The sequence below is a fragment of the Cibotium barometz genome, chromosome 16, assembly GCF_041138505.1.
Source record: "Cibotium barometz isolate CiBa-2024 chromosome 16, ASM4113850v1, whole genome shotgun sequence".
In the NCBI taxonomy this organism is placed as follows: domain Eukaryota; kingdom Viridiplantae; phylum Streptophyta; class Polypodiopsida; order Cyatheales; family Cibotiaceae; genus Cibotium; species Cibotium barometz.
Window position 1 is genome coordinate 31,098,502 of NC_141061.1, and position 23,339 is coordinate 31,121,840.

At 39.0% G+C, this 23,339-nt stretch overlaps 2 protein-coding genes across 2 annotated transcripts; both read right to left on the reverse strand.

Annotated features, from left to right (window-relative positions):
- Positions 1–7,380: 7,380 nt before the first annotated feature.
- LOC147630550 (uncharacterized) lies at positions 7,381–10,364 on the reverse strand. Its single transcript, XM_086810010.1, has 2 exons — positions 9,856–10,364; positions 7,381–7,722 (listed from the first exon to the last, which is right to left on the reverse strand). Exons 1-2 carry the CDS (start codon positions 10,024–10,026, stop codon positions 7,492–7,494), a joined length of 402 nt encoding a protein of 133 aa, XP_086666136.1. The 5' UTR covers positions 10,027–10,364; the 3' UTR covers positions 7,381–7,491.
- A 1,733-nt stretch (positions 10,365–12,097) lies between these two features.
- LOC147630551 (uncharacterized) lies at positions 12,098–15,201 on the reverse strand. Its single transcript, XM_086810456.1, has 4 exons — positions 14,794–15,201; positions 14,382–14,449; positions 14,187–14,294; positions 12,098–14,072 (listed from the first exon to the last, which is right to left on the reverse strand). Exon 4 carries the CDS (start codon positions 14,050–14,052, stop codon positions 12,628–12,630), a length of 1,425 nt encoding a protein of 474 aa, XP_086666582.1. The 5' UTR covers positions 14,053–14,072; positions 14,187–14,294; positions 14,382–14,449; positions 14,794–15,201; the 3' UTR covers positions 12,098–12,627.
- Between the last annotated feature and the right edge of the window lie 8,138 nt (positions 15,202–23,339).

A 23,339-nucleotide genomic window follows, 5' to 3' on the forward strand; every position in this document is an offset into this window, starting at 1 on the left:
CTCTACTCCACCTAAGCCAAAATATAGAGTGTCTTATGCATTGTTACTCTACTCTACTTAAGCCAAGAGTTGTGAATTCTTTAATAATTCACTAGTTTTTGATACTTCTCTCTTTCTTCAATCCCCATTGGTGGCTCCATCAACATACTAAACCAATTGATTGGTTGGGGGCCTCTACCGTGAATAAAGAATCAAGCAAATCATAAGGTAAGTATATTGAATTTCGATCTTTTCTATGATTTCTCAATGATTCTCTCTTCTCAACCCCTCTCAAGCTTGAGAAGTTTAATTGGTATGGTTTTTTTTAAATGCTAATGAAGTTAATTGGTGAATAGTAGTGAAGAGGTACATAATTTAATAAATGCTATAGAAGTTAATTTCCACTTATATTTAAATTCTAATGGTTTTTATAATTTCTCTCTCTCACTCAAGAAATGGTCATACTCATGACCCATTCTCAATCCAAATGAAGCTTTTCATAAAGCTTTTCCTTAATCCAAGATTAAGCTATTCTTGAGGCCAAATTAATGGCTTTTTGCTATGCTTTTAGTTTATGCACATTGATGATTCAATCCATTATGGATTGATGACCCAATTAGAGACCATTCTAATTGTTTTCTTAATGATCCAATTAGAGACCATTATGGATTGATGACCCAATTAGAGACCATTCTAATTGTTTTCTTAATGATCCAATTAGAGACCATTATGGATTGATGATCCAATTAGAGACCATTCTAATTGTTTTCTTAATGATCCAATTAGAGACCATTATGGATTGATGATCCAATTAGAGACCATTCTAATTATTTCTTTAATAATGAGCTTTATCCCTTAGAAAAAAAATTGAGATTTATCAGTCATAGTAGCGGAGCTATGGCAAAATTTTTATAGAAATTACGCATAAAATAAATTCATTCAAAGCATAAAAAGAGGACTTTCTACCATATTCTAGGAACTATCATCCTAGATTAATTAAAAGAATTTTATCATGCATGGAGATGTGGATGTTTGCATGTAGATGTAGATGTATAGATGTAGATGTGGATATGGAGGTGGATGGATGCATGTAGATGTAGATGTATAGATGTAGATGTGAATGGAGATGTGGATGTATGCATGTAGATGTAGATGTATAGATGTGGATGTGGATGTATACATGTAGATATAGATGTATAGATACGGATGTGGATGTGGAGGTGGATGTATACATGTAGATGTAGATGTATAGATGTAGATGTGGATGTGGAGGTAGATGGATGCATGTAGATGTAGATGTATAGATGTAGATGGGAATGGAGATATGGATGTATGCATGTAGATGTAGATGTATAGATGTAGATGTGGATGTGGAGGTGGATGGATGCATGTAGATGTAGATGTATAGATGTAGATGTGAATGGAGATGTGGATGTATACATGTAGATGTAGATGTATAGATATAGATGTGGAAGTGGAGGTGGATGGATGCATGTAGATGTAGATGTATAGATGTAGATGTAGATACGAATGGAGATGTGGATGTATGCATGTAGATGTAGGTGTATAGATGTAGATGTGGATGTAGAGGTGGATGTATGCATGTAGATGTAGATGTATAGATGTGGATGTGAATGTGGAGGTAGATGTATGCATATAGATGTAGATGTATGGAGGTGAATGTGAATGTGGATGTAGATGTATGCATAGAGATGTAGATGTATGTATGTAGATGTGAATGTACGCATATAGATGTAGATGTATGGATGTGAATATGCGATATGTGATGTGAGGGAATCTGAAGTGATGAGATAGAAATGATGTGATGGGATGAGTATACATATAAATGGAATATGGAATAAGTAATATAGATTGATGAGGGATAATGTGGAAAAATGAAAGTTAAAATAGAAATTTTATTGTAAACTGTTTGTAAATGCTGTTTGTAAATGCTGTTTGTAAATGCTGTTTGTAAATGATTGTTTTATGTCAAGAATGCTGGGGGGAGCATTTTGACCGTCTTGTGATTAAAGTCGTGATGGTAAAGTTGCAACTGCTGACGGGGAGTCAATGAAGGACGTCTCGCGTAGCAAGGTCGGCCGAGGTCTTGACCAGCCTCGGTGCGATTAAAATGGTGAGCTTCCGGTACGGTGGATGAGGGGCCAAGGAAGCGGCCTATGCGTGAAGCGCTAGGTTACCTGCGAAGGATCCTAGAGGGTGCTGACCATACGGTGCTCGGGCTCTGGGTCGCCTAGGATACCCACGCGTGCGTCGAGGAAGATATTGGAACAGAGTTGGAGTTGTTTTCTGAATCGGGCATGGATCTGGTTGATTGACCTTGCTGGTCTTCAATGGATGAGTCCATGGCCCCTTATATGGATCTGTTGGTTGATCTTGCTGATCTTCAACGAGAGTCCATCTTGATAAGTGATTATATTGCCAAGTATTAAAGGCTAGGAACTATCGAAACGGCCCCTGAGCGTTCTAGTTGCCAATGATGCCATATATACTCTGATGAAGGAATGATGGAAAATTATTAAAGGCTAGGAACTATCGAAACGGCCCCTGAGCGTTCTAGTTGCCAATGATGCCATATATACTCTGATGAAGGAATGATGGAAAATTAAGAATCAATGGGATAAATTGGAAGATGGTGATCAATGATACTATGGTTTTATTAAAGGATTGTTTTAAACTGGTTGAATCTGGTTGAAAAAAAGGCAATTTCATATTGGGTGTGTGAGTGGTGTGACTAGTTTTATTTTGCATGAACATCCGGCTAGGGGGCCTTGGAACTCTTTTCCTTGGTACCCGGGACAAAACCTAACCAAATTTTTTAATTGGATCCCATCACTACAGTGGTTGGGCGGTTGGCTAACCCATGGGATTGGATGGGGTTAGGCTGGACTGATGGATCCGTAAACCGAGACTCAAACTTTTGTTTTTACGATAGAAAAAAAAAATAATAAATCCCGGACAGTAACTGTTCTATGGATAGGAATCAACGGCTGTGCCTCTTGAATGGGGAAAAAAGCGTTGATCCCAATGATCCAAGTGCAAGTTTCTTCCTTGAACTGACTAAGTATCTTATAGATGTAATCGGACCATCTCGATCAGAAATGATCTTGACTACGTTAGAGTAAAAGTTATCCTGGTGGAATCGCCCGTGCTTTCCGGTAAAGGAAGTTTTTCCGGGTTCGGTTTTGGAACAACCGACGGATTAGTCTCTTATCCGGATATCCGTGGGCGAGGCCCCGAGTGTGGGACCCCTGTCCCACGCGAGAAGTGCTACTTCCGCTGCCAGTACCCCGAATCCGTTGCTCGGTGGGAACAGGGATCTTACAGAAGACCTATGCTTCATGTTACTAAAGAGTTTCTTTTAGTCAAGATTAAAGAGGATGTTTTGAATTATATAAAGAGATGCCTTTCTTGTTGTCAGAAGATTAAGCCTGAAAGATTTAAGCTTCTAGGGAAGCTTCACCCCTTAGAGATTCTATGGATGAAGAGAGAATGTATCAATATGGATTTCATTCATTGGGCTTCCAACTATATAAGGTGGATATGAGATATGATTCTATCATGGTTGTGGTCGATAGATGAAGTAAGGTAGCCTATTTACTACTAGTCAAGAAGACCTTTTTAGTAGCTAACATTGCCCATATTTTTGTAAGAGAAATGGTAAGACTTCATGGATTGCTTCACTGCATCGTTAGTGAGACAGTAATAGTATGTTTACTTTTTGGTTTTGGACTACTTTATTTGAGGTTGTGTGGATAATCACTTATATATATGAGTACGACCTATCACCCAAAGATAGATGGACATATCGAGAGGGTTAATCACGTTATTGAAGATATGCTTAAGGATTAGTGTAGTCAAGCATCTAAGAAATGGTTTAAATTCTTGCATTTGGTAGAATTTGCTTATAATGCCTCTTATCATAGAAGCTTGGAAATGTCTCCCTTTAAGGCCTTATATGGGTAAGAATGTATTACACCTTTGACCTGGTCAGAACCTCTGATTAGATTTGATGCCACAAAGACAAAATTGATCGCGTCAAATCAAGTTAATTCGGCAAGATCTTAAAGCTGCTGAAGATGACCGTCGATATAAGAGTTATCAAACATAAAGAGATCGTAGAGACATGGTGTTTCTCCAGAGAAGAGTTTCCTATCCTTGGGAAAATTTTGGAAACTCTCTCTAGCTAGGTATTGTGGTCTATATGTGATTATAAGGCCGATTGGTGACCAAGCCTATGCGTTACTTCTTGGGATTTACAATGTCTTTCATGATGTAAGTCTCCTTAAGAGGTATGTGGTTAACTCTTCCCATATATTAGATAATGCACAGGTGATTATCCATAAGCAAGGAGAATTTAAAGTAGAGCGAGAACAGGTATTTGACTTCTGAGAGAAGCCTCTTCAAAATAGACTTCTCTGAGAGATTTTGGTAAAATGAAAACACTTGCCACTATAGGATGCTACTTAGGAAAAGGCTGATGAAATTCATCATGCCTATCCCCATTTTTGGAGCTAAGGATAACTTGTTCTTTTTAGGAGGGAAGGATGTAAGGTCCCTTTCTCTTCATATCTAGTGAATTCAATCATTTTGTTTTACTATATTGCTACGTTATAAAAATTGAGCTTGTGAATTTTGCCATGGTAGTTCACTAGAAAAATTCTCAAACTATCCATTATAATGAGATATAAAATTATTCTTTGATACTGAGGCTCAGAGATAGATAATAATAGATATTATACAAATTTTAGAGAGCAAAAATGTGGTAAATAAAGGGGCAATAGACTTTTTTACTAAATAAAGAGCTATGAAAATTCTTAAGCTAACCATCATTGGGAGTTATGCTGATAGATCTTGATTTCAAGTTGGGCATGGTAAGAAATTTAAAAAAAATTAAATTATTTTAAAAAATTAAAAATAAATTATTACTGACTAGAAAAATTCTTAAACTGTCCATTGAAAATATGGAATTACTTTTTGATTCCAAGAATCAAACATAGATAATAAAAGATATTATATAAATTTTAAAGAATAACGATGGGGTAAATATTAGACAAGAGAATTTTTACTAGATAAAGAGTTAGTTGACCAGCAATGGCAAAGATTGGCAATAAGTTTTTTTTAAATGCTTGGGAGAGTGATTATCCCACCATTTGTAGTAATGAGCACAACCTTACCAACTCCTTTAACTAGATATGATGAGTGGTTTACATATGTAATTGTGCCTCCTTGTGAGAAGCATACTCAAGGAGGAGATGTTTGCACATGTGACTATGCCTCCTTGAGGAGCATACTCAAGGGATGACACATATGGTATAGATATGTGTATACACACACACACACACACACACACACACACACACACACACATATATATTATACACATATCCGTGTGTGTGTGTGTGTGTATGTGTGTGTGTGTATATGTACACACATATAAATACATATATGTGTACCATGCATATATATAAATATATATATGTACACATATACATACATATATGTGTACCATGTGTATATATAAATATATATGTATATTACACACACACACACATGTGTGTGTGTGTGTACATATATATATGTGTATATACATATATATATATGTAATATTATACATATACACATATGTATAATATTACATATATATATGTATGTACATATATATGTGTATATACATATATATATGTAATATTATACATATACACATATGTATAATATTACATATATATATGTATATACACATATATATGTACACACACACACACACACACACACACACACAATATTACACATCACATGTGACATGAAACTCAAAAGTACTAACTCTATATGACATTATTCAAATATCTATTATTTTTTTACATGATATATGACACATCACGAACAATACATGTTACACGTTGGCATGGCATGGAGAAAAAATACATGACACATGGTACACAACACATGACACTGTTACACATAAAAGACCCTTTGCACAAAGAAATTGTTAGAGAATTTATCTTGCATAGGGTGGGGGGGGAGGAGCATTAACCATCCTTATTGAAAGTGCATTTTTGTATGGTCATTTAGTAAAAGAAGTGATCAAAAGGTAGGAGGAATCCATGTTCATGTAGCAGAGAAGCTACAAACATGGTGTTAGTACACAAGGTAGAAATAGTGTACATTATGCTTATCACACAAATCACACTAATTGCTCAATTGCCTCTATTTGTGCAATTATCTTGTAAAATCTTACAAAAATGAAGGCATATACAAATAAGAGCCTTCTTAAAACGTATAAATTTTATGAAATGAACCCATACATAAATAAATACCATTTTTGAAGCTTCTTATAGCTAATGAAAGAGTAGATGACTATGTTTGTGATCTCCCAAATGTACCACAGAGAGCAATAATATTTCCTCATGTAAAAGGACTCTAATCATACAATGAATCCCTACTAATAACAACAAAAACTTTGTACATTGGATCCTTGTGTGATGAGTTTTTTTTAATGTTATGATTGAAAGCTTCATAATATTTTTTTCCACATCTTTTTATCCTACCTTATGGACATTTTGAGAAGTGGGTGCATTTGTGATTGATCATCAAGGGATCTAACATCGTAGGGAATTCTATGTATTTTTTATAACTTTCATCTTTATTTTAAAAACAAATTGGGTGTAGACATATTTGTATGAATATAGTTCTTGTTCACAATAAAATTTCAATCATCAAGCAAAGAAACGATGGTGCAATGTAAAAAAAAAACCATCCTTCAGTGTAGTTTTCATGGCTCAAATCAAAAAAGGGGGTTGTAATTTTACCTAGCCTTGAATTTAAAGATTCAAAACCTAGTTGTTAAAAACCGGTTAACGTATGCACTTTTCCAAAAAAAAAAAAAGTTGAGCTTGAAGGTCACCCTTTTTTTCACTGATTATTTTTTATATTTTTGACACTAAAATGGAGGTTTATTTTGATTTTGGTTGACTGGAAGTTTGTATAAGTATTGTTTACAATAAAAACATTACATAACACCCTTTTGCAAATGGGTATTTGCAACTTGTTAAAATTACTCTTGACAAAGCTAGAAGAAGCCTACCTTGACACAACACGTATCCCTAAGGGAAGCTTTACAAATGTGCACAGACAAGTAAATCTCTTAGGGAAGGCATGGGATAGAGCTAATGCCCAAAGAGAGTGTCCACCTCCATTTCCACACAAGGAAGATAGATACGATTTTTCATTGTTAACTCCTCACATATGAAGAAAACAATGTAGGCTTTCCAATTGGTTAAAAAATTGGTTCATTCACTTAAAAGTGCAAATGCCTATACTAACACTAGTCTTGTAATTGAGCCATAAAATTGGGTGTAGACATGTATGGATTATTACTTATTTTTTCCAAAAGCTTTAAATTATATTAAGTAAACGTTTGATTTTATAGTCTTTATAGATTTATTACAAAAAGCTTTTTACAAAGAAGCTTAACTCTAAAACATTTTTTATTTTTCATAAATACGCCTGAACCTCAATAAGGTCCATGTTAAAATGCATAAGGTCCTCATCTCTAGCCGAAGCTGCCATTAATTCCCTCTTTTTAAAAACCAATTGAGCCTCCGTGTCCCTTATAATATCCATGGTTTCCTCATCCACATCATCTACTTTATCCACAAGAGTTTCATTTAGCTCTTCTATCTCGGCCAAGAGCAGTTCCATGGTGTCTTTTAAAGTACTCCGCATCTACAGAATCAAGGAATTTTTCAGTCCTTGAAACACATCATACTATTTTTTTTGAAAAAGCAAAGTATTTCTGTTAATCCATGCATTCCAAAGAAAGGCTGATCTGATTAAATTCCACATTTTAGTTGAACAACCATTTGCTTCTTCCAACAAAAGCTCTTTCCAATTAAGCTCTTGTGGGTGGTTAGGATAAATGCCTTGCTGAAAAAACGAGCGCGCCGGTTTGATTTTTTGATAATGCATAAACAAATGGGGAATGGTTTCCCTCTCTTGCCTGCAGCTCTGGCATAAACCATTACCTAACCCGATTGAAGCTGTCCGGTCATTAGTCCAAAAGGCATGGTGTAGTATGAGCCACATCAGACATGACATTTTAGGAGGGCTAAACTTCGACCAGATATTCATGAATCGAAAGTTCCATGGATTTCTGTTCCAGCTTATGTTCCACCGTCTGTTTAATTTAAATTACAATTGTGGATCACAATCTCTAAACCGTGGAATAGGTAAAAGGGATTTCTAATTTTTCCAAACAAAAGTTTTGGGCAAAAGAGATCCTTTTGACTGTATGCAGTGAATATTATAATTGTGCCAGAGTGACATCCTCTGCATAAGCAGATTTACATCATCGTCATTAAGCCTGAAGTGTTGCTTAAGCATCAAACTAGACATCCAGGTTCGCTCATTGTAATCCCAAATGTTTGTCCATATTGAAATGCCCTTTTTAGAGAGTTTTTATGCAACTCTATACATATGCAGGGGAGCATAGTATTGGCACACTAAGGAAAACCAGATTGAATCTTGGTGGAAGATGCTTGCTTTCAACCTGATGTTTTCATTGAGCGTGATGTTCATTTTAAATTTGTTCCAGGAGGCTGACCACATTCTTTTGAGAAGCAAACTACCCTTACGTTTAATGGGGATCTTACTGAAGTAGAGGGTCAGGGCCGGTAGTTTCCTTCACTTGTTGCACTCTTGGACAAAGAATGAGGAGGAATCCCTATGAAATAGCAGGGCCCATTCTTCCATGGGATTCAACAAACTTCTTACCATCCGTTTACTTATCATCCTATCAACCAGTTCTGCTATATCCAGTATACCCAAACCCCCTTTGTTTTTTAGCAATGTACCATATTTCCATGCAACCTTTGGGATCCTGAAGGTGTCGGCAGCATCACCTCCCCAAAGAAAGTTCCTACATAGAGTCTCAAGCGGTTTAATTTCTGCTTTGGATGGTCTCCAACAGGGTAAGAAGAAGATAGTTGCAAGGATTAGAATATGTTTCAAAACCACTATTCTATCTGCTAAGCTAATTTGCAAACCTTTCCAACTGGAAAATTTCATTTAACTCTCTCCATAACCCATACCCATCTTTGATGCATGCTGACCCCAAAGCCCATTGGAATGCCAAAGTAACCTGAATATCCTTCCTTCTAGAATAGTTTGACATCCTTGTTCTAGGAGCCATTGGGGCGGGTCCTACAGAAGAGTTTTGATACTTGTTTTGGAGTGATTGATGACCAAACCAGAGGCCACGCATAAAGTATTAAGGCATTCCCAAAACACCTCTATTGAAAGTGGGTCATTATGAATGAGGATGTTCGTATCATCAGCAAATTGTTTGTAAACATAGTTGTTTTGGGCTTCCTGGGATATTAATTCCTTTTAATCTCTGATCCTGCATTTCTTTATCCACAAGCCAGCCCAGGGCGTTTGCAGCAATGGCAAAGAGAAGAGGGGTAAGAGGACATCCTTGCCCCGGATAGACCTTCTTAAAGTGAATGAGGGAGACAGCTCTCCATTAACAACAACTCTTGCAGAGGCAAGGCCCATTCGGGGAAAAATCAGGCTGCCACCGGAACAAGGATAAGGGAGAGTTCCTTATCATCCATTGGCCTACTCCTAGAATGTTAAGGGTCATTCTAGCTTCTTTGAATAGAAAAGAGAAGTAGTTATAGGTAAAAATTGAATGTGTTCTACTTCCACACCCCTTGGCCCACTAGTTAGACCGAACCCACCCTCTAAGCACATCAGCTGGGGGACGAGGGCCATGACACAGTCCTATTAGAGCACAGGACTGGTAAATGAAAAGCGAATCTTACACCAAATCCATGGGCAGAGACACATATAGTTTACCTTTTGGGCTTCTATTATCTTCTTGTTGCTGAGTACGCAAAAGGTCGTCTGCTTCTTGACCATCAAGCCCAGCTTGTAATCCCACTCGAGAACCTTGTCCTTGTGCAGAACCATAAGGAGCCGTCCGACCTCCTTCTCCTCCATGAATATGCTGCTTTCCGTTGAAGGCATGGGCTTCTTGTGCTGGAAAAAGTCGAGGGTTCTACCAGGTTGCACTTCGGGGAGCAGTTTTGCCTTTATTCTTTGGCCCGAGATGAAGAGTGGGTTTCAGTAGGGAGTCTTGGGGCAGGAGGCCTCCATCTCCTTGGCTTGGTTGGCTTCCTGCATGGAGGCTAGTGGAAGGGGGGTGGACGAGGCGCTTCTGCCACATGCCAGACGTCTTGTCCACCATAGTTAGGAGGGGTGGCATTGACGCCAAATGTGTGGTTGTAGATTGCAGAATCCGAGGCGTATCGGTGGTAGCTCCATCCGGATGACGACTCGAAGGCATTATCACAGGGGGAGTGCCTAACGGCCTCCCCCACGACGAACAAAGTGGGGAGCTAATGGGACTGAACGATTCTAGTTTGGGAGAAGCCACCAAGAAAGGAAGGAGAGGGACGAAACCCTACTCAGAGCACAGGAGAGCTATGTTTGCCCCAACTCATTTTCCTATTAAACCCCATTCTCCTCCATTTCCGGATTATTACTTATTGTTTGTGTGAATATAGTTCTTGTTTACAATAAAATTTCAATCATCAAGCAAAGAAACGATGGAGCAATGTCAAAAAAAAAAAAAACCATCCTTCATTGTAGTTTTCATGGCTCAAATTTAAAAAAGGGTTGTAATTTTACCTAGCCTTCAATTTAAAGATTCAAAATTTAGTTATTAAACCAGTTAACCTATGCACTTTTCCGATAAAAATCGGTTGAGCTTGAAGGTCACCCTTTTTTTCATTGATTATGAAAAGGTTTTATTTTTGACACTCGGATGGAAGTTTCCTTTGATTTTGGTTAAATGGAAGTTTGTATAATTATTGCTTACAATAAAAACACTACATAACACCCTTTTCCAAATGGGTATTTGCAACTTGTTAAACTTACTTTTGACAGAGCTAGAAGAAGCCTGCCTTGACACAACACGTATCACTAAGGGAAGCTTTACAAATGTGCACAAACAAGTAAAGCTCTTAGGGAAGGCATGGGATAGAGCTAATGCCCAAAGAGAGTGTCTACCTCCATTTCCACACAAGGTAATAGATACAAATTTTCATTATTAACTCCTCACATGCAGACAACAATGTAGGCTTTCCAATTGGTTAAAAAATTGGTTCATTCACTTAAAAGTGCAAATGTCTATACTAACACTAGTCTTGTAATTGAGCCATAAAAGTGGCTTTGATTTTATTTATTTTTAATGAATGAAGGATGATTTACAAATTCTTAAGTGAAAAAAGCATTGAATGTTGGAAGGCAATTAATGTGCAAAGACCATATAGATATGAGACCTAAAAAACATTTACATGTACCTGAATGTCCATGTTGAGCTTTTCAAAGCAAATGCTGCAAGGTTTGTTTAGATGGATGCCCGAAATATACCTGAATTTTAACTATTGGGTACAAATTTTGAAAAAGGATGAGTGCTTAACTCTTCTTAAATCAAGAGGGATAATGTAAAACCAAGCTTCTACCTTGTGAAGTTAGGAGGTGATACCTTAGAAACTTAAATGCAAGAGACTGGCAGATGCATGCACGGGGTTTCTATCAGTTTTTTTTTTTTTTTTTTGTGAGGGAAGAATAACATGCCATCACTTTCCACTATGGGAGTGGTTAGATTCGAATTTTGTACCCCCCTTTCTCGAGGCAAGGGTGCTACCGCTAGGATAAACCCCAGAAGGCACATTTTTGTCAATATGTCAAGTATAATGCTCGAATTCTTGCTAGTTCCAAGGCTCCCCATATAATCGGCCGCATTCTGTAACCCGATATCCCAATTTAGACGTAAATGATATCTGGCTACAACCTGATGAAAATGAACGATGGTGGATGACCTTCAGATGGTATGGCATAGCACCAAACAGCCTTCATGCTATTTGGACTAATTTGAACATGCCATTTGATTTGGGTTTTACATCTTTACCTGGACATATATGAATGGGTCTTGGTAATCTCAAATAAGGTGGGTGGTGGTGAGATAATAAGCATTCTCACCTATTCTTGATACCCTAGCATTTATGTATGCTCATTCTGCATATAACCACACAAAATTCTCTTTCAAATAACTGCATTAAGTGTCCGCAAAAATGCTACCTCTTTTTTTACACACACAATACTGTAAGCTTTTGTAACTCAACTGTACAATGTAAGATTTATACAAGTTTGAGCTTCACCATGCTGTCCAGGCTTAGGTCAAATACAGACCAAGTAGTAGCAACAACCTTTGAGAGGCTTAAACAAAGTCTTAGTTTCTCCTACACTAAAAGAGATCTCTTTGCTGTAGTTGTACTATTCAAGAAATACTTGTAGCTGAATGTATGCAAAATTCCCACAGCCAACAACTATGCATGGCTATAACGACCCCTGCAAAGGGGTCAAACTACCGATCCCTGCTACAAATGAGAGATTCCAAAAACAAACCTTTTTCTCTTGTTATCTTTTAACATGCGGCCGGAAGCCTCTGACACAAACGACATGACGTATGCGAAAGTCAAATCCATAAGAGAATTATGATGAGAGTAGGATGTATCCTTTTGAGTACAGAAGAATGTAGTGACAGTATATGTTGCTGAGATATCATCCCAAGGAGGCTTGCCCTCGAACCCCCCATTCCATTTGCTCCTTTGTTTGCAATCTCTGTAGGATCAGATGAATTGAGGTCATTGACGTCTCCGATCTCTTGTACTCCACTTCAAGCTCCTTCTGCTTCAGTTGAAGGGACATCTGCTCGTTCTCGAGCTTCATCTTCTTGTTGTCCAGCCGCAGCTGCTCTAGCTCTCGGTACTTTCTGCTACTAAACCTCTGCCATTTGAATTGCTGTTTCCAAACCTCGAGAGCCTGAGCTAGCAAACTAACCTTCTGCTCCTCTACTTGTAAGGAACGGATTCGGATTAAATGTTGCTGCTCCGCTGTGGACTTTGTGCCCTCTCCCAGCATCATCGACAATTGGTCATTACCCATAGTTGGTTCTATGCCAATGGTCTTTGTGTAGTCGGAAATGGAACCAAAGAGCCCATCGGGAAGATATGACATAAATTTTCTCCGCTTGCCACAAGGAGTATCCATGCATTTCTCCTCATCATGATCCTCGTAGTCATCTTCATCATCATCGTCTTCTGCATCATCATCATCATCATCATCATCATCATCCATGTTATCTCCGTCTCTCAATGGCCTCCTAATTGCAATGCAATCCCCAATTTTGCCTGTAGCTCCTGCCTGTATAGAGGGCTGGAACTCGAAGTCAGTCGACACCAGTGACTTGTATCCACTGTGATACGAGCACATTTCCTTGTAGAATAGGTGCTTTGAGCTCAGGATTTTCTTGGCATCATCTTTAGATTTTGAAGACAAATTCTCCATGGTGTCTAGAAGGCTCGGGTTCTCCACAACACAACAAGCTATCCCCTTGCCTAGAATGTCGTTCAGCCGCTTATACCTCTTGTTGAGATCATTAAATTTGTCTTCGCACTGCTGTGGGGAGACATAACACCCTCTTTCATTCATCTCACGAGAAACTGACTTCCATTTCCCCTTTTTCTGTAACAAACCTGATTTCCTTTTGATGCACCCATCTGCTGTACTGTCAACAGTGCCATCCTCACCGACAAGAAGCACAACGTTGATAAGAAGCTTCACCATTGAATCAGTCCATTTCATCCGCTGCCATGGAGAGCCTTTTTTGCCCTTTCCACTAAGCATGCAATCCCCGTCTTCGGTGAAGCTCGGCTCATCTTCATCACTGGTGCCTGCAGATTTTCCTTTGCTACAGATGAGGCCTGCTTTGGGGGTGCCCTTGGGTTCGAATCCTGAGGACTGTTCACCTTCTTGACTCAAATTGAGATGCTGAGTGGTTGAAAGAGGTGCCAACCCTTGCAAATGATGTGACAGGCTTTGCTGGTGATGATGGAGCGCTGCGGCATGATGGAGTGAGGGATCCAACTGCAGCCCTCCCGGCCCAGGTGCCGGAAGCATGGGTCCTCCTATTATACTTCCTTCCATTAAAGGGTTGCAGACAGGATCTGTGAAACAAGCACGGAATTGCATTTAGAAACACGGCCATAGAATTTGAAAGGCAATGTTAGAAAAGCACATGGGACATGGTGCATGATGCATGGTATACATCCAAAAGTTACCTGTGGGTTAAAAGGGTTGATGTCATAAAAGCTTGAACGAATGTGCTTATCCTTGCCCGCACTTGTTTACTTTATAGGGTGGCAATAGATTTCTCCAGGATGTACACCCTTCATGTGCAAAAATACAAGTTAGCAGAGATATAACAAAACGATTTTTGTTTTTGTTTTGTTCAACAAGGGAGATCAGAACAACACCTTTTTCTATGCACATCAGCAGAAATTCCCAGCACCATCCATCCAGTCTTTCTTTGGAAGTAACAAATCTGAACAATGTAGATTTTCCAGAGCCAAATTTCTTACAGTTTTCACAACGAGAGGAAACAATAAAAATAAATTTAAAATCTACTCTGTAACAATAATGTCCTCTGCTGTGACGACATATATTTTGTGACTTTGTTAGTACATTGTTTAAAGGGAAAAAAAAAGGAAATTTGTTTGAGAAACATCCTTCATGCTCAGAAAATCTTGCGAAGAGCTGTCTCTCAATTTAAACACGAAAATTTTCATTTGAATCAATGCGGTGGTGGAAAAACAAATCAAAGCAGGAAAAGGTTAAGAATTTTAGACTATTTTCCTTCTGTTTTCATGAGAAATGAGGGGTGCCCACCTGCTCGTGAAAAAAAAAATCCGGTTTCTGGGGCGATCGTTGCTGATCTCAGTGCGAAATAACGCCTGATCTCAGTAGAAAATCCATGAATCGGTTAACAATCAAGGCCAAAAAACTTGCCCAATTAGCCCAGAAAATCGAAGATCAGAGAGCTGCCCAAGTGCAGAAATGGCTATTTTCCAACGACCCACTCATTCAAAGGACCCAAATGCAAAAACGGCTACTGTTCAATGACCCAAATGCAAAATTGGCAAGTTTACAGGGACCCAAACGCGAAAAAGGCAAGTATCCAAGGACCCAAATGAACAAAATGTATAATTTCCATTAATTTGGTTGAGTTAATCAATGGCCTAGGGGAGAAGACATGTCCTTCGTAGCTACCGCTTTGCAGAGCTCATGCAAGGAAATGCAGGTTGTGAGTGATGGGAAGTGCAAACTTCAAAGTATTAACCATTTGAAAATTCAAGGTTCTCTTTTTGGGTCCACCGATGCATGTCCTAGTGCCATTCTCTTTCCTACATCAAACAGGCCTACCTAGGCAGTAGGCCCCCCCATCGGGAACTAGTTCCTCTATGTATGAGCATTGAGCAAGTAGATGCTATGTACCTATGTATGAGCAAGTTCCTCTATGTACCTATGCATTGAGAAAGTATAAAACTATGTATGAGCATTGAGCAAGTATAGGCTATGCACCTATGTATTGAGGTTTTTTAGGTGCAAATGAATCCATGAGGGGGTGTGCCAAGCCATAAGCTTGATCGCATGGGTACATGTAAGCATATACCTAGTAAGTGCTTGCATATGTATCTTCATGCTCACTGATTAACAACCACCACTTACATGTGTGCACGTGTGCATGCGTGCGTGCATGTGTGTGTGTGTGTGTGTGAGAGAGAGAGAGAGAGAGAGAGAGCGAGAGGTTGAGACCGCCCTTGCATTCTCGCACACTAAATTTCAGTGCACTTGTGTGTCTCAATGTGTATGCCCCGAGCTTTAGTTGAAATGCACACTCTTCGACAAACCTTGAACCACCCATGCCAACAAACATCATAAACTCATATGTATCATGTACCTCCACTCCATCCAATATGCTCTATTCAATGGCAAAACCAGACACTATTCAAGGCCCATGGCTTCAAAAACCATGAGCCTAGTACATAGAATCAAGTGATTTACATTAAACAAAATACATATTAGAGCAATGTACTAGTACAAGTGATTCGTGCATTTTGGGAAACTTTCCACCCAAGAGTATACAAGAACATAGATTTGGGAATTTTTTATGTTCAAAGTCCACCAATCGTTTCAAATACCGTGAGACTAGAACATAGAATCATAACCTTTTCACCACAAAAACCACCTCTCGAACATCAAAATTTGAACTAAGGAGTACCTAGACTAGTGAACCGTCCCTTCAAAGACCAAGAGACTAGAGAGAGAGAGAGAGAGAGAGAGAGAGAGAGAGAGAGAGAGAGAGAGAGAGAGAGAGAGAGAGAGAGAGAGAGAGAGAGAGAGAGAGAGAGAGAGAGAACAACATGCTTATCTTAGACGCATATGTTTGATTTCATCCTCCTCTAGAAATTTAAACCCATTAATGTTTGTAAGAAGTTAAAACTTTCACAACTTACACATGGAACATCCATGTGTAAAAAACTAGGATGGCTCTTCTTAGAATGTTAAATCTCCTTGAATCCTAGAACCTATGAGTGGATTTGAGAGGAAATTGCAAGAATAAGAAAACAAATGAAAATGGTAAATCATTTGCTTTCAAGACTAGTTTACACTACCAATTTGATTGTTGGCATTCTAAATATTGTCCACAAGTCTTAAAAAAGTGATGTGCTACCCAACTCTCTACTACCTTTGGAATCATGGAAGAGATCACAACCAAACTTTAAACCTAAGATCGTTGAGCTCATGAGAATGGATTAAAATAAGAGTTGTCCCAACATTCAAGCATTTCACTCAACTTTGTGAAGAATAGAAGGCACTTTGTAAAAATACATCAAATTCTCTCTCTCTCTCTCTCTCTCTCTCTCTCTCTCTCACACACACACACACACACACACACACACGCACACACACACACACACACACGCACGCACGCACACACGCACACGCACACACACATACACACACGCACACACGCACGCACACATGCACACACACATGCATGCATGCATGTATGCACACATGCATGCATGCACACACACACACATACACACACACATGCATGCACGTATGCACGCATGCACATGCACACGTATGTGCATGCGCACACACGCACACACACGCACACACACACTTACATACACAAAGGAGAATAACAACTATAACAATAATAGATGTATGCCATAAGGATAATAGTGTCATCAATAAACCAAATCATGCCACCAATCACCATGCTCAAAATGGATAAAGTTAAAAAGACCCTAAAAATAACCAAAAATCAACTTCAATTGAACTTAAGCCTTTACACTTTAATTACATCTGTTTGCCCAAGTTATCATCACATGAGATAATTAAACACTTTAATAGTAGCTAAATTGTAAAATTTTAGATCCAATGTGTCTCTATAATAATAAAGTATCCATGTGAAGTTCAAAGTACCCAGACATTGCATGTGCAAGTCCTGTGTAAATGGAACTCTTTCAGGATGAGCCATGAGTGTTGGTTGACCTAACAAATCCTATAACTCGAGGGTCATGAGATTCTTCTCTCGTGTTGGATAAAGCTGTGCTTGAATTATGGTGATTTTATTGGAAAGTTCCAATCTAACCATAATTCTTGGGATATTCTCAGTAAGATATGCTCGAAGTTCCAACTCTTGATATTGCATGGTGGCCACGTATTCACAAAGAAGCATGGTGGGCCACATATTTACAAAGACATTAGGATTAAGAAGTATTCCTAAGACGGCTTTTAATATCGGATATTGACATTATGAATAATTCCATTCGGACTACCCCTGCTACCTTCAATTGTTTTTTACATGAAATACTTAGCACTAAAAAACTTGACTTTAACTATATCTCAATCCATATATGCTCTAGAGACAACTATTTTTCAATGAAATTACTTGCACTAAAAAGTTATTCTGTCCTCTCTCCCTCTCTTCCCTTACTCCCTCCCTCCCTATCTTCACCTTACTCCTTCCCTCCCTCCCCCCCTCTTTCCTTCTATCTTGTTGTCTCTCTCCCTCTATCTTGTTGTTCTATATTAAATACATAATATTCTTCATTAAATACAAAATATCTTTCATTTAATATTGAATATTCTTTATTAATTTTAAGTATTTTAGATCTTTCTATTTTCTATTAATACATACGAAATTTAATGTATTAGGTCATTGTTAATGATAATAATGTTCGAGATGATTTTTTTTAATTAAGTGAATTAATATTAGATTATTTGTTTCATTTTTTACATTGTATTCTTCATTTTGAGATTCTTCTTCTTGGATTTGGAGATTCTAAGTCTATCTCTCTAACATTTTTTGGGCTAGTCACGCTTCTAGCTTCTCTAAATGTATATTCAAAGCTTGTGTTTGCAATGGAGAGAGAGAGAGAGAGAGAGAGAGAGAGAGAGAGAGAGAGAGAGAGAGAGAGAGATTGTAAAAAAAAATCGCTCAGAGAAACCCGCTCCGTGCCCATCCCCGAATCAAATAGTGCTAAACTTTAGCTCATGGTGTAGGGTATTAATGCACTCCACCACTTCAGATGAGTGGGAGGAAAATCTTGAGTTGTTTATGCCCCCTTACCTTCCCTCAATCCCAGTAATTCTGAGACCCTCAAACTCCTTTGCTTAGTTTTAAACTCAAAGGTGGCTAGAAGCCTATGACACCCATATGTATTTAAGCTTACATGACACCCATAAGTATTTAAGCTTACATGACACCCATAAGTATTTAAGCTTACATGACACCCATAAGTATTTAAGCTTACATGAAAAGACCCCAACATGTTACCTTACATGCAGATTATGCTAGTCAAGATGTTTTGAGGCAGCTCTTTGTTACAAATTATGAATATATTATCAGAATTGAGAACCTCATGTTGTGGACCAAACCTTTCAACGAGGTGTTAATACATTTGATGCTTGTTAATCAGAGGACAAGGTTATTCCCTGAGGCTTACAGTATAGCTCCATGTAACCTTCCCTACACAATGTATCCAATCAAGGCACCTATACCAAAATGGGAAGAGCTCATGCCGATGGGGCGAGGGAGGAAACCTTATGGGAATGTGTGTCTATTAGTATACAAATCTCGTGAATCCTCAATTATAGAATTTTCTTGAGATCAAATAGTCACACATATGATTGCTTACAATTACAGGCACTGGAAAAAGGTGGAGACATGAGGAGGGTATTTGAAAATAGAGATAGAATTTTCTTGAGATCAAATAGTCACACATATGATTGCTTACAGTTACAGGCACTGGAAAAAGGTGGAGACATGAGGAGGGTATTTGAAAATAGAGATAGATGAGGCCAACCCGAAGATTGAAGATATTGACATGAAATCCAAATGGCACAAGGAATTTTGATAATACAGGAGTATGGACATAACTACATATGGTCTTTTTTTTCCAACATAGAGGGTGGACCCTCTCTTCATGCCCATTAAAGGAAGGTTCACCCCAACAGAGTTTGTAGCTTAATAGAATAAAGACTCACATGCTTACTATAGTTTTCCATTCTTCAATCTAACTCAATTTGACAGCATCGAGAGTCAAAGAAAAGGCCTTCTTTTATGGATCAAGACCTGGAGACAGATATACCAGATCCAACCATAGTCACCTCCTATAGATTTATGAAGCTTGTCTTAGAAAGATCTTTACATTAAAGATCTCTGCATCATGGTCCCCTGTGATGATCAAGTCATCTACATAGATGACAACAAGCACAACCCCTCTATCACCATGTCTCACATACAGCGAGAAATCTGCATTGGCTACATGAAAGCCAATAGTGACAAGATATTCTGAAATCTTATCAGACCATGCTCTTGGTACTTGTTTTAAGCCATACAAGGCTTTCTTCAACCTGCAAACATGCTCGGGGTGACCCACATCCTCATAACCAGGTGGCTGCAACATATACACCTCTTCTTGCAAATTCCCATGCAAGAATGCATTCTTTACATCCATCTGATGTAAAGACCATTTCTTTGACGCAGCCACTGCTATCACAACTCTCACTGTTGCCATCTTGGCAACTGGGCTGAAAGTTTCCTCATAATCAATGCCATATGTCTGCGTATATCCTTTGGCTACCAACCTAGCCTTATACCTGTTTATGCTTCCATCACTGTTATGTTTTACTTTATACACCCACTTGCATCCAATGGCTTTCTTGCCTTCAGGCAATTGCACTAATCCCAAGTCTCATTTCCATATAGTGCATTCATCTCCTCATCCATAGCTTTCTCCCAACACACATTTCCAACAACCTCATCAATGCATGTGGGTTCAACAACCTGCACAACTTTTGCCATATATGCATAGTGATCATATGTAAATCTCTGCACAGGATTTTTCACTCTCCCAGATCTTCGCAGCTTCTCATTCATGGCTTCCATAGCCTTCTTTACACCAGGTGTTCTCATAGCTGGGATCCCAAGCTCCTCATCAAGGCTCATCTCTGAACCACTAGACTCTCCATCAACATGAGAATGCCCTGCAGAAATGTCAGGCATACAAAGGAGCTCAACCACTTTCTCTTTTCCTTTTCGTGATGTACTAATCACATTTGCAGGACTGGTATTATGACGCAGCCTGCCACTCCATGGTCTATCAATAGACCCACTAGATGAGGACTCTCCTGGTCCACTCAAAGACTATGATTGCTGACCTGCATTCTGTGCAACCACACTTACACTCACATAAGCCCCAATAGCTTCTTTTTCAGTAGCATACCAGCTACTCATCTCATCAAGGACAACATCCCTGCTTACCCTCAACTCACGTGTAGCAGGGTTATAACACCTGTATCCCTTTTTCTCAAGGGAATATCCAATAAACACATATTTTTCAGCCTTCGGATCCAGCTTAGCTCTCAGCTCATCTGGCACATGTACATATGCAATGCATCCAAAAACTTTCAGATGAGACGAATCAGGTTTTCTGTCCCAGTAAACCTCTCCTCTGGAGTTACATCATGTAGTATGGCTGCACAGTTGGTGTCCTGTTCATGATGTAAACTACTGTAGAAACAACCTCAGCCCAATAGCTATGCGGCATATTTTTCTCTTCCATCAATGCTCGCGCAATCTCAGTAATGTGCCTGTTTTTTCGCTCAGCAACTCCGTTTTGCTGCGGAGTGTATCTGCATGTAAACTGTCTCCGAATACCATTCTTCTTCAAAAATTCAGAGAACTCATTGGAGAAGTACTCTCCCCCTCCATCTGACCTTAGGCACTTTACATATTTCCCTATTTGCTTTTCAACCAAAACTCTGAAATTCTGAAAGTGAGTGAACACCTCACTCTTCTCCTTCATGAAATATACCCACATTTTCCTTGTCTGGTCATCAATGAAAGTCACATAATACCTGCAGCCTCCCATAGATATGGTCTTCGTAGGACTCCATACATCTGAATGCATAACATCTAGTGCATTTCTGCTCACATATCTGTTATGCGGAAACACATGCTTTGTTTGCTTCCCAAATTGGCATGCTTCACATATTTTCTGCATACACTTTAAATTTTGGCAGCCCTGTCACAATTCCTTTAGTCTGCATAGACTTCAATCTCTGCACATTTACATGTCCAATCCTTTTATGCCAAATGTCTATGTCTGCAACAATTCCTAAACCATTTGCAAACATCGCAGTACTCACTTCAGGCATGTCTACATTCAACGTAAACATTCTGCCCACTCTGTTGCTTTTTGCAACCAATCTGCACTTGTCTTTAAAGTCTTCAACATAACAACCATCAGGGTTAAACCTAACCTGCAAACCCTGCTCAATCATCTGGCCAACTGAAACCAGATTCTTTGTTATGTTTGGAACGTGAAGTACATCTGCAAGGTACTTCACGTTGCCATCCTGCAACATGGGCAATTGGATGAGGAGTGTCATCCCCTGTTTTCACAAAACCTGGTCTTTTCGAGTTTTTCATCTCCTTGAACCACTCCCCATGACTTGTCATGTGGTTCAAAGCACCTGAATCCACATACCATACATCATCTTTTTGTGCTGCTTCAACATTTTCAAACACGGCATTCACGACATGTTGCATAACAAACAACCTTTCATTATCCTCATTGTTTTTGCTTAAGGATGCATAGTTGTTCTGCTGCACTTTCCCATTTTGCATGTCAGCCTGCTTCTTATAACATTCTGCCTGCACATGTCCAGGCTTACCACAATAATAGCATTCACGTGCATCATTATACTGCCTTTGCCAATTTCCACGGCCTCTTTGACTCCCCCTGCCTCTGAATTTGCCTCTTCCACCTGCGTGTTATTGATGTTGTTGTTGTGTATTCTGGGACTGTTGTTGTTGCTACTGCTGGCCATAATTCTGATTACCTATTCGGCCACCTCCTTGACCGCGTCCCCACGGCCTCCTCTACCTCGTCCTCTTCCTGAACTTGTGTAGAAGGCCTGTTGCTCCGAACTGTTTTTGGTTTGTGAAGACTGTTGGTCTTCACCCAAGCTCTTCTCTTCTCTATAATCAGCATAGACACCAAATCTGTAAAGTTGGAAATGTTTTCCCCAGTGTGAATAGACATCTTGAACGCCTTGTATTGTGGCCCGAGACCACGTAGACAGACTTCCACCTTGTCATCATCATCTACTGACACACCAATAGATGCAAGGGATTCCACAATACCCTTTATCTTCAACGCATAGTCATTCACAGACATGCTCTTTTTCTCCACAGTATGAAGTTCATTCTTCAATTGTATCTTACGTGCCTTGGTATTTGTTTCATAGAGCTTTACCAAGGTGTCCCATGCCTCCTTGGGGGACTTGGCAAGTGAGAACCATGTTGGATCCAGAGGTAAAAAAATTACATCATTGGTTATGATTTAGAGCAGAAAGGTTATAGATACTATAACCCTACCACTTGTGAGATGCAAGTAAGTAGAGCTACTATCTTTGATGAGATCAGTAGTAGCTGGTATACACTAGTCAAGGCAATTGAAGATGAAAATGTATAAAGTAATGGTGTTGTCCCACATGTAGAGCAATAATCACAAGTGTTTAGTGGACCTAAAGAGTCCTCTAATAGTGGATCCCATGCCAGTCCATGAGAGAATATATGCAAGGAATGTAGATGCATCAGCTTGTGGTACAATAGGTTCTCGTACACATGTATCATGCAAAGGAAAGGAAAAGGTAGACCAACGTTTATGCTTGATCTATTAATAGGTCACTCTTATGTGGATGGTGACTCTAGTTGGCTATATGAGCAGAGCCTTGATGAGGAGCTTGGCATTTTGTTACTCCTAGAACCATGGTTATTTTGAGGACACCCGATAGTGATCCAAGTGTACGCAGGTCCACTCACGTTAGATATCTAGTTGGTTAAG